The sequence below is a fragment of the Cnephaeus nilssonii genome (assembly GCF_951640355.1).
Source record: "Cnephaeus nilssonii genome assembly, chromosome: X".
In the NCBI taxonomy this organism is placed as follows: domain Eukaryota; kingdom Metazoa; phylum Chordata; class Mammalia; order Chiroptera; family Vespertilionidae; genus Cnephaeus; species Cnephaeus nilssonii.
In genome coordinates, this window is record NC_137071.1 from 89,156,553 (window position 1) to 89,169,908 (window position 13,356).

Sequence of the window (13,356 nt, forward strand, 5' to 3'; positions counted from 1 at the left end):
ACACTTATCTTTCTAGATTATATATTCTAACTAGAGGCCAGGTGTATGAAATTTGTGCACTCGAGGGAGGGGTCCCTCAGCCCAGCCTGTGCCCTCTTGCAGTCTGTGAGCCCTCGGGAGCGGACCTAAGCCAGCAGTTGGACATCTTTAGGGCTGCCGTAAAGGTGGGAGAGGCTCCCGCCACTGACACTACGCTTGCCAGCCTTGAGCCCAGCTCAGGGCTTCTGGCTGAGCGGTGTTCCCCCTGTGGGAGCGCACTGACCACCAGGGGGCAGCTCCTGTGTTGAGTGTCTGCCCCCTGGTGGTCAGTGCATGTCATAGCGACCAGTCGTTCTGCTGTTCAGTCAACTTGCATATTAGCCTTTTATTATATAGGATTTGTGCTCATCCTATCTAATAATAGAGTAATATGCAAATAACCATCACTCCATTATGCCCACGATTGGGCAGTGGGAGGCTGGGGGGCAGGACTCGGGGTGGCCTATCCAGCCATTGAGAGGCCGCCGCCGCCGCCGCCCCTGGAGAGACCCCTCAGCATTTGTGGGTCCGGGGGCGGCAGCGGCAGCGGCAGCGCCCGGACCCGCCCCCATCAGCGTTCGCAGGTCTGGGGCAGCGGCAGCGGCGCCTGGACCCACCTCCATGCACCTGCACTGGGGGAGGGCCTGGTCAGCAGCCACTGAGGCTGCTTCAAGGGCCAAAGAGGGAGGCAGGGCCAGACCCCAGTGGCCGCAGCTGCTGTGGGGCCCGGGGAGCCAGGCAGGGCTGGACAGGCAACCTCAGGGTGGGCCTGGGGGTGGGTCCAGCGGCGCAGCTTGACAGCAGACAGCAGGGCCTGCTTGGCCGTAGCTGCTGGTGACCCACAACAGGCAAATGGGCCTGCAGGCAGCACCCAGCAGGGCCTGCTTGGCTGTTGCTGCGGCGACCTGGGAGCAGACAAGCCCAGCTGCAGGCAGCACCCAGCAGGGCTTGCTTGCCCATCGCTATGGTGTGGAGCAGGCAAGCCCCGCAGAGAGCAGAGAAGCACAGGGAGCGGGCCTAAGCTGTCAGCAGGACATGCCCTGAGGGCTCTCGGATTGGAGAGGGTACAGGTCGGGCTGAGGGACCCCCCGTGCATGAATTTCATGCACTGGGCCTCTAGTGTTAATATAACATGCACATTTGTCCAATATGAAAAGAGATTTAAAATGTAATCTTAACCTGTATAATATTCAGATGTGTCAATGACCATTATTTATTTTACCATTTTCTTAATAGGCACATTTAAGTTATTTTTAAAATTTCACTAATATAGTGTTATATTGTGATAAATATCTTTGAAATTATTTTTTTTGCATCTATGATTTTCTTCTGTTTAGTAGATTTCTAGAAATAGAGTTACAGAGACAGAACATTTTTGTAGGCTTTTTTATTTATGTTGCCAGATTTTTTTCTAGGAAGGTTGCACAGATATATGCTCTCATTAGTATATATATATGGAATTTCTCTCTTGTTCTATCTTCAACAAAATTGTTTAGCATTTTTAAAAGCTTTTGTTTGTTTGATAAGTAAAGTAATGCTTTAGTTGAATTTCTTGAATCAATGTTAAGACTAACATTTTAAACAAATGCATCAATATAATAAATATTATGAAATTTTTAGCATTTAACTGTGCATAGAACTTATTTTTCTGAATTTTAACTTAAAAATATGAGATATACACACATATAAATATCATATAATAAAGCACACTGTCAAACTAAAATGCTTCTTCACAACAGAAGAAACCATCAACAAAGCAAAAAGGCAACCAACCAAATAGGAGAAGATATAGCCCAAATATATAAAGAATGCATACAACTTAACACCAAACAAACAATCTATTTTAAAAATGGGCAGAGGACCTGAACAGATACTTCTCCAAAGAATAAATACAAATGGCCAACAGATATATGAAAAGATGCTCAACGTCATTAGATAGTAGGGAAATGAAATCAAAACTACAATGAGATACCATCTCACACCTGTTAGAATGGCTCTTATGAATAAAACAAGTAATAACAAGTGTTGGAAAGGTTGTGGAGAAAAAAGAACCCTTGTTCCCTGCTGGTGGGAATGTAAACTGGTACAGCCACTATGGAAAACACTGTCGAGGCTCCTAAAAAAGTTAAGAATAGACTTGATTTAGCATCTGCTTCATTGTGGCCTGTTAAATCTGCAATGATTGATCATTTAACCAAGATGTTACAGTGATTTTTAAAAATATATAATAAGGTATTTGTAAGAGAATAAAAAGAATGGAGTCACCTTATGTCCCAGCAGCCCCCTTTCTGGGTTTCTACCTCAAAATTTGAAATCATTTATTTGTAAATATATATACACCCCTATGTTCATTGTAGCATTATTCACGATGGCCAAAACATGAAAACAACCAAAGTGTCCTTTGACAGATGATTAGATAAAAAAGATGTGGGACATATATACAATGGAATACTACTGAGCCATAAGTAAAGATTAAATACTGCCATTTGCAACAACATGGATGACTCTTAAGAATATCATGCTAATTGATATAAGTCAAATAGAAAAAGTCAAGAATCATGATTTTACTCATATATGGGATATAAAACTGAAAACAACAAATGAACAAACAAATAAACAAAACTCACAAACACAAACAACAGTATGGTGGTTACCAGAGGGGAAGGGGATGGGAAGCAGTAAAGAGTAAAGGGGGCCAAATATATGGTGATGGAATCATATTTGACTTTGGGTGGTGGGCACACAATGAAACATACATATGATGTAACAGAGTTGTACACTTTAAAACCTATATAATCTTATTATCCAATAGAGGCCTGGTACATGGATTCATGCACCGGTGGGGTCCCTCAGCCTGGCCTGTACCCTCCCGCAATCTGGGACCCTTTGGGGGATGTCGGACTGCTGGTTTCGGCCTGATCCCTGCAGGCCCTCGCATCCCCCAAGGGATGTATTAGTGCGTGAAACTGTAGGTAGCCTGGGAGGTGGGAGAGGCGTCACACTGCTCCTGCTCATCCTGGCCCCACTGTGCCTGCAGCCACTGCTCAGTAGCACTGCCATGGAGGCAGGAGAGGCTCTTGCCACTGCAGCTGCGCTCGCCAGCTGTGAGCCCAGCTTCTGGCTGAGTTGTGCTCTCCCTGTGGGAGTGCACTGACCACCAGGGGGCAGCTCCTGCATTGAGTGTCTGCCCCCTGGTGGTCAGTGTGCATCATAGAGACCAGTTACTTAGGGTTTTATATATATGTATATGTTCTAGTAAGACATACACTTTACTTTCCAAAGTCTTTTTATTTCCAGAAGTAGTGTTTGGTTCTTTTTCAAGTCTCCTAGCTTATTGTTCATAGTTTCTTGTTCTCTGTAGATGTTTTACATTTTTGTGGAGGCCATAGTTCTTATATTATCTGTGTCTGAAAATTCAACATGTGAAGTATGTGGTTTTGTTTCTATTCTACTTGTTTTTTCTCGTTTCTTTCTCATAGTGGCTAGGTTCCTTGTGTTCTTGGTTATTTTTTTATACTGATTGATGCCTATGAAAATGTTGTTTATGTGGGTTCTACACAGCCAAATATGAAGATATTATCTTCCATAAATTATTTATATTTACTTCCTTAGGTCACCTTGGGCATGCTTTGCACTCACTTTAAACTAAATTCATGACTTGAGGTTTCTGGGACCAAACAGTAATCTGAATTTAGATTGCAAACCTGAGAGACAAGCCCACCTATGGTTTAAAATCTTTGGTGAGTTGAGTCTGTCTTTCTGTTTTTATGTGTCCATGTTCAGTTCAAACTGAAGCAATTCTCCTGCATGCCCCTGGGATTGGATACATACTCACTTATGATTGATTAACACCCTGTAATTGTAGCTCTTGGAGCATCTGAGCTCACGTGAGTGTCTCTCTATGTGTATATATACGTCTGTATGTTGTCAGAATCCCCATTATTGGAAAATACTAAGCTTTGGTTTATGTCTGCTACAACTTAATTTTTTAAATCTGTTTTTTCCTCAGGTTATTGTTTTTTTTTTCTTGAGATTTTTTTCTATTTTGATTAATTACTAAGTCATTGAAAAGTATCAATTTATTAATGTATCCATCTGTCCAGCTCTGGGTTTATTCCCCCCAAAGAATGTTTTGTTTTATAGTTTTACCTATTTATAATTTTCCTTGAGATGGTGCTTAAAAAGAAGTAGTATTATGTGCTATTTAGAGAGCAATTGTCAATTTCTATTTTTTAGTTTTATTAATTATGATGTTTGAATTTCTCATATTTGTCAGCTTAATCTGTTGAAAACTGAGTAATGTAACGTAATTATTGCAAACCTTTTGGTGTGTTAATCTAGATCAACAATACAGTTTCTTTCATTTATCTTTTATTTCTAAGTTTTTATTTTATTTATTCTGAAGTAGTGTTATTAAATGAAGGAATTTTACATGTTGCTGCTAATAGTAGGATTGAGGAAGAATGGCAGCTATACCTGTATATGCCTTATAGAACAGTAGAGAACAAAATACATTATCCTCAACAGTAGGGTAATCAGTTTAACTTGATGTGAGTAGGGGAAAGGCTAAGTAGAAGGAGGAGAGATTGAGAGGTGGCCAGTGGTCAAATCAAGTAGAACTTTATAGGTCATAGCAAGTACTTTGGATCCAATAAAAAATACACTGGAAAATTTTGAGACTGGGATAATATAATCTGGTTTAAATTTTTAAAATCTCACTTTGGCTGCTGTGCAGAAAATGTACTATAGTGGGCAGAGAGACACTTTAGGAGGCCATTCATTACAGTCATGGAAGTTAGATGAGCTTATGGACATTGGAGATGGTGAGAAGTGGTTAGAGTCTGAATCTGTTCTGAAGTCAAAAGGGTAAGTTGATAGTTTGAATGTAGGGTATAAAAGAGAGAAATAAAGGTATAGGTGTGAACTGGATATGGGTGGATTTGATGTGGGTGTGTGAAAAGAGGAATTCTTGGCCTTCTTGGTCTAGTGTTCTTTTCTTTCTTTGCTGATTCCCTTTTAGGCTGTTAGTTTCACTGCTATATTCCCAACACTTAAAACAGTGCCTGGTACATATAGTGCTCCTTACTTTTGAATGAATAAATAATAAGAGTGTTTTCAGTGGAGTAATAAAATACCTGATTGGTGTAAGTAGTTTGAGAGAAGGAGAAGTGAGAAAGTTGAAATAGTGATAACAAAAATTATTGAAATGAGTTAGCATAAAGGGAAGCAGAGAAATTTGGAAAGAGTTTGAGGAGGGTCACGAGAGGGCTTTATTTTTTTAATGATGGATGACAATACATTATGTTTATGCTTCAGAGAATAAGCCAGTAGAGAGGAAAAAACTTACAAGTGTGGGAGAGAAGAAATTTACTAAAATCATAAAGGGGATAAATGATGATGGAAAAAATTAAATTATAAAAAAGAAATGTACTGAAATAAAATCCTTAAGCAGGAAGCAGGGAACAGGATCCACAGCACCTAGATAGCCCTGGTAACAAAAGAAAGATAGAATACTATATATGGCTCAGATTCAGGTAGTTTTATATAACTGATAGTAGGAAGAGGAGGTCTTCTGATTGTTTTATTTTCTTGCTAAAATAAGAAGCAAACCCATTTCCTGAGAGCCTGGGAGGAGAATATTGGAGATTTAAGGAGAGAAAAGAAAGTAAGAAATGTTATTTCAGAAAGTGGGAGAGTAAATTTGTTTGACAAATGTAAAAGGATCATGGGAAATTTGAAATATGTTGAAGAAAATTTAAAGAGAGTCCACGTAAGCACACTTATGTATTTTTTATATAGCTATATGTAGCTACTCATTTGCAGGCCAAGAAATGGATTTAATCAGTGTTTATATTTTCCCAGGCAGTTACAACAGGGTCAGAAAGTGGCAAGAGTGTTTAGGGTACATACCAGAGAATGATTATAATGATTTTAATTATGGACTATGTATGTAATTCAAGTAAGGTAAGAAAGGATGTAAAAACATGAAGGTGATGATGGAGAATTTAAAGGTGGAAGGTTCAAGAGATTAGAGGTTAGGAGGGTACAAGAATTGACAGTATGAAGGTACTGGATGAAAAGTGTTGGAAAGATGTGGTCAGGTATTATTTGAGATCCTGGATTTGTAAATAACAAGATTTTGGCACATGGGAATGAGCAACTAGATAACAATAGAGCTGAGGTTCATTGGAGGCCAAGAGGTAAAAAAAATTGACCTGTACCTTATAGTCACTAAGTATTACTATATGTCAAACATAATGCTTAATGCTGTACATAAATTATGCCATTTAATTCTCATAATACTACTATATGGAAGTGTTATTATTATCAACATTTTTAGATGAGAATGTTTGAGTTAAATCACTCACCCAATGTCAGATTTCTATGTGGTATATCAAGTACTGGAATTGAGATGTTTCTAACTCCAAAAACTTTAATAATGGCAGTGCTTCAAGGATGGGTAGAATTAGATGACCTCAAATGAAACTCGGAGACAAATTGACAGAAATAAATGTCAGAAGGAGAAGCCAAGACTGCTGTGGAGTAGATGGAAGTTACACTCATCTCTGCCCAAGACCAAACTGGGATTACACCTAAAATATAGAAAAATAAATATGAATAATAAACAGAATACTAGCTGAACAGAAGTCTTATAACCAATGATTTACAGAAGCCACATTGAGACTGGTACGAAGGACTGAGAGGCAACAAGGGCTGGTCTCACTACCACATTCAACAGCTGAAAATCCAACAGAGTATCTCAGCTGCAAATGTTCCCCTTGAAAAGCATGGAGTATCAACTCCATGCTGGGCTCCACAATCCAGAACAACAGACCTAAGAAGAGGTGCCCACATGACATCTGGCTGTGAAAATCAGCAGAGATTCTGTCAACAGGGGAGAGAGCTAGGAGGCTGCTGGAAACCCAGGTGTTATCTTAAAGGGCACAAAATCTCATTCTCAGCCTCTCACTCTAGGCTCCAGTGGAGGGAGGGCAGCTCAGAGTGGAAAAAAGATGTGTGAGGAGAGACTGGGCTGTGTGGCTTCAGAAAGAGAGCTGAAGGGACAGCTGCCAGTGTCCCTGTGCTGAGTCCCTCTCCCACACCAGACATAATTTTTCTTGGGTTGAATACTCTCCTCCATATGGCACCAGCCTCCCAACTCTGTGTTGTTCTGCACTGCAGAGTGTATCCCCTCTGGAGGAATCAGCTGCCGGGTCCTGGGTATAGAGGTCCCAGAGGACTTAGGGAGTGTCAGAATCTGACTTGTTTGGCTCTGGAGCAAGAGCCATTCCCTCCACCTTCCTGAGGGCCTTGCCAGCACCACCCCTCACAGGAGATCCACTAGCCCCACCCTCCCATTTCCTATGGCCCCACCCTGTTGAGCTCTTGCTCTCCAGGAGGTCCTGACAGAATCCAGGACAGACTGAGTTGTATGCTTCTAGGAAAGGGATAATTTTTCCCTTGAATACCTTACTGGTGAAGAAAGTTCTCTTCACATGGCCAAATCTTGGTTGGTTAGTGTCTGATGAACTCTGCTGGCCTCCCCCTGATGATTCCCTGACATCCTGGCCCACCACAAAGGTCTTCAAGAACTCAGTAGAAGGCAGCTATTCTTGGTGTATCCTGGGACTTTTGCTGAGTGAACTCAGAACCAGCAATGGCACTGAGTACAGATCACTATCAATCAGGTGAACAACACTTGCTTCTCCCTGGTGACTCACTAAGAACCTACCTCAAACAATGCAAGTACTGACTGAGCCTAACAGGCAGCTGGCAGGCAGAGACAGGTGAAGGCAGAACTCAGGGTGCCTTGGGCCTGCCTCTGGGTCCTCTTTAAGAATAAGAGCCCCAGCTGGTTTGGCACAATGGATAGAGCTTCGGCCTGCAGACTAAAGGGTCCCAGGTTTGATTCCAGTCAAGGGCACATGCCCAGGTTGTGAGCTCTGTTTCCAGTAGGGGGTTTGTGGAAGGCAGATGATAAATGATTCTCTCTCATCATTGATGCTTCTACCTCTCTCTCCCTCTCCCTTCCGCTCTGAAATTAATAAAAAAAACAACTATTTTTTAAGAATAAGAAAAGGGGGGCTCATTGATATAAAGAATAAAATGACAATAAATATGAACCTGACAATAATAGCTTTAAATGTAAATGGCTTAAAAGCTCCAATCAAAGACATAGGGTAGCTGAATGGATAAGAAAACAAAACAATGTTGTCTATAAGAGACCCAACTCAGAACAAAAGACACACGCAGACTAAAAGTAAAGAGATGGAAAATATATTTTATGCAATAAAAAGCTGGGATAGCTATACTTATATGACAAAATAAACATTAAACAAAGGCTATAATAAGAGACAAAGAAGGACACTACATAATGATAAAGGGATCAAACCAGTAAGAGGATATAACCCTTGTAAACATGCTGTCAACCTAGGAGCACCTAAATATATAAAGCAAATTTGTATGGACCTAAAGGGAGAGATCAACAGTAATACAGTCATAGTAGGGGATATTAAAACACCACTGACATTAATTGATAGATCTTCTGGACAGAAAATTAACAAGGAAATATTGGCTTTAATCTACACACTTTATCTGATGGATTTAATAAATATCTTCAGAGGATTTCACCCCAAAGTAGTAGAATATACATTTTTTTCAAGTGCACATAGTACAGTTTCTATGATAAACCATGTGTTAGGACACAAAATAAGTATCAGTAAATTTAAGAAGATTGAAATCATATCAAGCATTTTCTCCAACTGCAATGCTGTGAAACCAGAAGTTAATTAAAAAAGAAAACTTAAAAATACAAACACATGGAAGCTAAATAACATGTTACTAATAATGAATGGATGGCAGTGAGATCAAGGAAGAAATCAAAAGATACCTTGAAACAAATGAAAATAAATACATAGCAATCCCAAATTTGTTGGACACAGCAAAAGCAGTCCTAAGAGAGACATTTATAACATTACTAGAGGCCCAGTGCACGAATTCGTGCATGGGTGGGATCCCTCGGCCTGGCTGACAATCAAGGCCTATCAGGGGACCAGCTGCCTTGGGGGAGAGGCTATAGGAGGTTGGCTGGTTGGCGGTGGGGGGGGGGGGCATGGAGGGGCTGCAGGAGGTTGGCCAGCCCAGGGGGATAGGGGTAACAGGAGGTTGGCCAGCTGCCCCCCCCCCCCATCGGGGCCGATCAGGGGGGCCAGCCAGGTGAGTGGGGGAGGGGCCATTGGAGGTTGGCTGTGGGAGTGCACTGACCACCAGGGGGCAGCTCCTGCATTGAACATCTATATCCTGGTGGTCAGTGCGCATCATAGCGATTGGTCAACTGGCATTCCAGTCGTTCTGGTCATTTGGCTGTAAAGGTCACTTAGGCATAGATAGATAGATAGATAGATAGATAGATAGATAGATAGATAGATAGGCTTCCCTCAAGAAACAATAAATTTTTCAAATAAACAATGTAATCCTACACTTAAATGTACAAGAAAAAGAACAATAAACAAATTCCAATGTGAGTAGAAGAAAATAAATAAAAAAGGTCAGAGCAGAAATAAACAAAAGAGAGTCTAACAAAAATACAAAGATTGATTCTTTGAGCCCGGCCAGTGTGCCTCAGTGGTTGAGTGTCGACCCATGAACCAAGAGGTCGCTGGTTTGATTCTTGGTCCGGGCACATGCCTGGGTTGCAGGCTCAATCCCCAGTAGGGCAGGTGCAGAAGGCAGCCAATTGATGATGTTTCTCTCTCATTGATGTTTCTATCTCTCTATTCCTCTCTTTTCCTCTCTGTAAAAATCAATATAAACATAATTTAAAAAATAAAAAAAGTTGGTTTCCTGAAACAATAGAAAAGATTGTTAAAACTTTAACCAGACTCATCAAGAAAAAAGAGAAAGAATCCAAATAAATAAAGTCAGAAAGGAAAGAGAAAAAGTAACAACTGACACCACAGAAATACAAAGGATATGAGAAAATATTATGAACAACTATATACCAACAAATTGGACAATCTGGAAGAAATGGATAAATTCCTAGAAACATACTACCCCCCAAAACTGAATCAAGAAGAAACAGAAAATTTGAATAGACTGAGTACAACGAATGAAACTGAAGTAATAATCAAAGTGATCTCAACAAACAAAAACCTTAGACCAAATGGCTTCAAAGGTGAAGTTTACCAAACATTTAAAGTAGTAACACCTATCCTTCTCAAATTATTCCAAAAAATTAAAAAAGCAAGAAGACTCCCAATCTCATTTTATGAGGCCAGGGATTATTCTAATACCAAAACCAGACAAAGACACTACAAAGAAAGAAAATTACAGGCAAATATTGCTGATGAACATAGATGTAAAAATCCTCAACAAACTATTAGCAAATCACATTCATCAATACATTAGAAATATCATACACCATGATCAAGTAGGATTTATTTCGGGATGCAAGGTTTGTATAATATCCATAAGTCAATTAATGTGATATACCATATAAAATGAGGAATAAAAATCATATGATCATATCAATAGATACAGAAAAAGCATTTGATAAAATCCAGCACCCGCTTTTTCGCAACGGGTTTGCTGCCAGAACACAGGTGTCGTGAAAACCACCATGAACTCAAACCCAAGATGGGAAAGGAAAAGACTCACATCAACATCGTCGTCATTGGACACATAGATTCCAGCAAGTCTACCACTACTGGCCATCTGATCTGCAAATGTGGTGGGATCGACAAAAGAACCATAGAGAAATTTGAGAAGGAGGCTGCTGAGATGGGGAAGGGCTCCTTCAAGTATGCCTTGGTCTTGGATAAATGGAAAGCTGAACGGGAGCGAGGTATCACCACTGATATCTCCCTGTGGAAATTCAAGACCAGCAAGTATTATAGGACCATCATTGATGCCTCAGGGCACAGAGACTTCATCAACAACATGATTACAGGCACATCTCAGGCTGACTGTGCTGTCCTGATTGTTGCTGCTGGTGTTGGTGAATTTGAAGCAGGCATCTCCAAGAATGGACAGACCCGTGAGCATGCCCTTCTGGCCTACACACTGGGTGTGAAACAGCTGATTGTTGGTGTTAACAAAATGGATTCCACTGAGCCACCCTACAGCCAGAAAAGATACGAGGAAATTGTTAAAGAAGTCAGCACCTACATTAAGAAAATTGGCTACAACCCTCACATAGTAGCATTTGTGCCAATTTCTGGTTGGAATGGTGACAACATGCTGGAACCAAGTGTTAATATGCCTTGGTTCAAGGGATGGAAGGTCACCTGTAAAGATGGCAATGCCAGTGGAACCACCCTGCTTGAAGCTCTGGATTGCATCCTGCTACCTACTCGGCCAGCTGACAAGCCCCTGCGTCTGCCCCTCCAGGATGTCTACAAAATTGGTGGTATTGGTACTGTCCCTGTGGGCCTAGTGGAGACTGGTGTTCTCAAGCCCAGCATGGTGGTCACCTTTGCTCCAGTCAAAGTTACAACTGAAGTAAAGTCTGTTGAAATGCACCATGAATCTTTGAGTGAAACTCTTCCTGGGGACAGTGTGGGCTTCAACGTCAAGAACGTGTCTGTCAAAGATGTTTGCCGTGGCAATGTGGCTGGTGACAGCAAAAATGATCCACCAATGGAAGCAGCTGGCTTCACAGCTCAGGTGATTATCCTGAACCACTCAGACCAGGTCAGTGCTGAATATGCACCTGTGCTGGATTGTCACACAGCTCACATTGCTTGCAAATTTGCTGAGCTGAAGGAGAAGATTGATCGTTGTTCTGGGAAAAAGCTGGAAGATGGCCCCAAGTTTTTGAAATCTGGTGATGCTGCCATCGTTGACATGATTCCTGGCAAGCCCATGTGTGTTGAGAGCTTCTCTGACTACTCTCCTCTGGGTCGTTTCACTGTTCGTGACATGAGACAGACAGTTGCTGTGGGTGTCATCAAAGCAGTGGACAAGAAGGCAGCTGGAGCTGGCCAAGTCACCAAGTCTGCCCAGAAAGCTCAGAAGGCTAAATTAATATTATTCCCAACACCTGCCACCCCAGTCTTAATCAGTGGTGGAAGTACGGACTCAGAACTGTTTGTCTCAATTAGCCATTTAAGTTTAATAGTAAAAGTCTGGTTAATGATTACAATGCATCATAAAACCTTCAGAAGGAAAGGAGAATGTTTTGTGGACCATTTGGTTCTTGTGTGTGTGTGGAAGTTTTTAAGTTATTCGTTTTTAAAAACAATACTTTTTAATGGAAACAACATGACCAAAAATCTGTCACAGAATTTTGAGACCCATTAAAATAACAAAGTTTAATGAGAAACCTGCGTGTTCTTTTGGTCAACACTGTAACTTTCTGTTATACTACTTAGGTAAAAGACTTTAGAGTTGCCCATGACCTATTTCTAGTATTATATCTGCTGATACTTCACAATTGGATGGTTCTGTTAACATTTTTTTCTGGGTGGGAATTTTGGGGGTTTTTGTGGGATTTTTTTCCCACTGAATCACCTGTCTCTTCATGGTAAAAGCTATGAAAAAGGGGTCTGTTGGTGTAACACTAAATAGGTTTAGGACTGGTAAGCAAAGAGTAACTTTGTGTTTGTAAGCTAGTTTCTAAAGGCCAAATTCTGTAAAGGCCACGTGTTAACAAAATTTTGTAGTTACATCAATATTGAGTAAATGTGTTGGTATGTCAAATTTTAGTTTTCCAGTTTTACTGGAATGTAAATTCACATTTACAAATGCTGAGGTAGTTTAAGAACCTTAAGTGAGATTTGAATAGTACTGAGCACTGTCTTGCTGCAGTTACTGTATCCAAATTCTAGGAAAAATAAATTGATGCTGGAAAAAAAATAAAATCAAGTACCCATTTATGATTAAAAAAAAAAACACTCTCAGCAAAGTGGAAAGAGAGTGAATTTATCTCAACATAATAAAGGCCATATATGACAAACTCACAGCTAACAACACACTGAAGGGGGAAACTAAAAGCATTTCCCTTAAGATCAGGAACAAGACAAAGATGTCCGCTTTCACCACTCTTTTCGACAGAGTTCTGGAAGTCCTAGCCACAGCAATCAGACAAAAAGAAGAAATAAAAGGCTTCCAGGTTAGAAAGGAAGAAGTAAAATTATCATTATTTGCAGATGAGGTGATACTGTATATAAAGAACCCTAAAGATTCCACCAAGGAAAATACTGGGACTGATAAATAAATTCAGTAAAGTGACAGAATACAAAATAAATATCCAGAAATCAGTTGCATTTTTATGCAGCATAATGAACTACCAGCAAGGGAAACAAAGAAAACAATCACTTTTTAAATTGCATTAAAAAT

At 40.5% G+C, this 13,356-nt stretch overlaps 2 protein-coding genes across 3 annotated transcripts in view; both read left to right on the plus strand.

The window, feature by feature from the left end:
* Positions 1-13,356, plus strand: part of GABRA3 (gamma-aminobutyric acid type A receptor subunit alpha3) — a gene marked incomplete at both ends in the record, with an annotated part of 224,130 nt that overhangs the window by 64,429 nt on the left and 146,345 nt on the right. The window lies entirely within an intron of this gene.
* LOC307095639 (elongation factor 1-alpha 1-like) lies at positions 10,604-12,327 on the plus strand. Its single transcript, XM_079765016.1, has one exon. It carries the CDS (start codon positions 10,654-10,656, stop codon positions 12,316-12,318), a length of 1,665 nt encoding a protein of 554 aa, XP_079621142.1. The 5' UTR covers positions 10,604-10,653; the 3' UTR covers positions 12,319-12,327.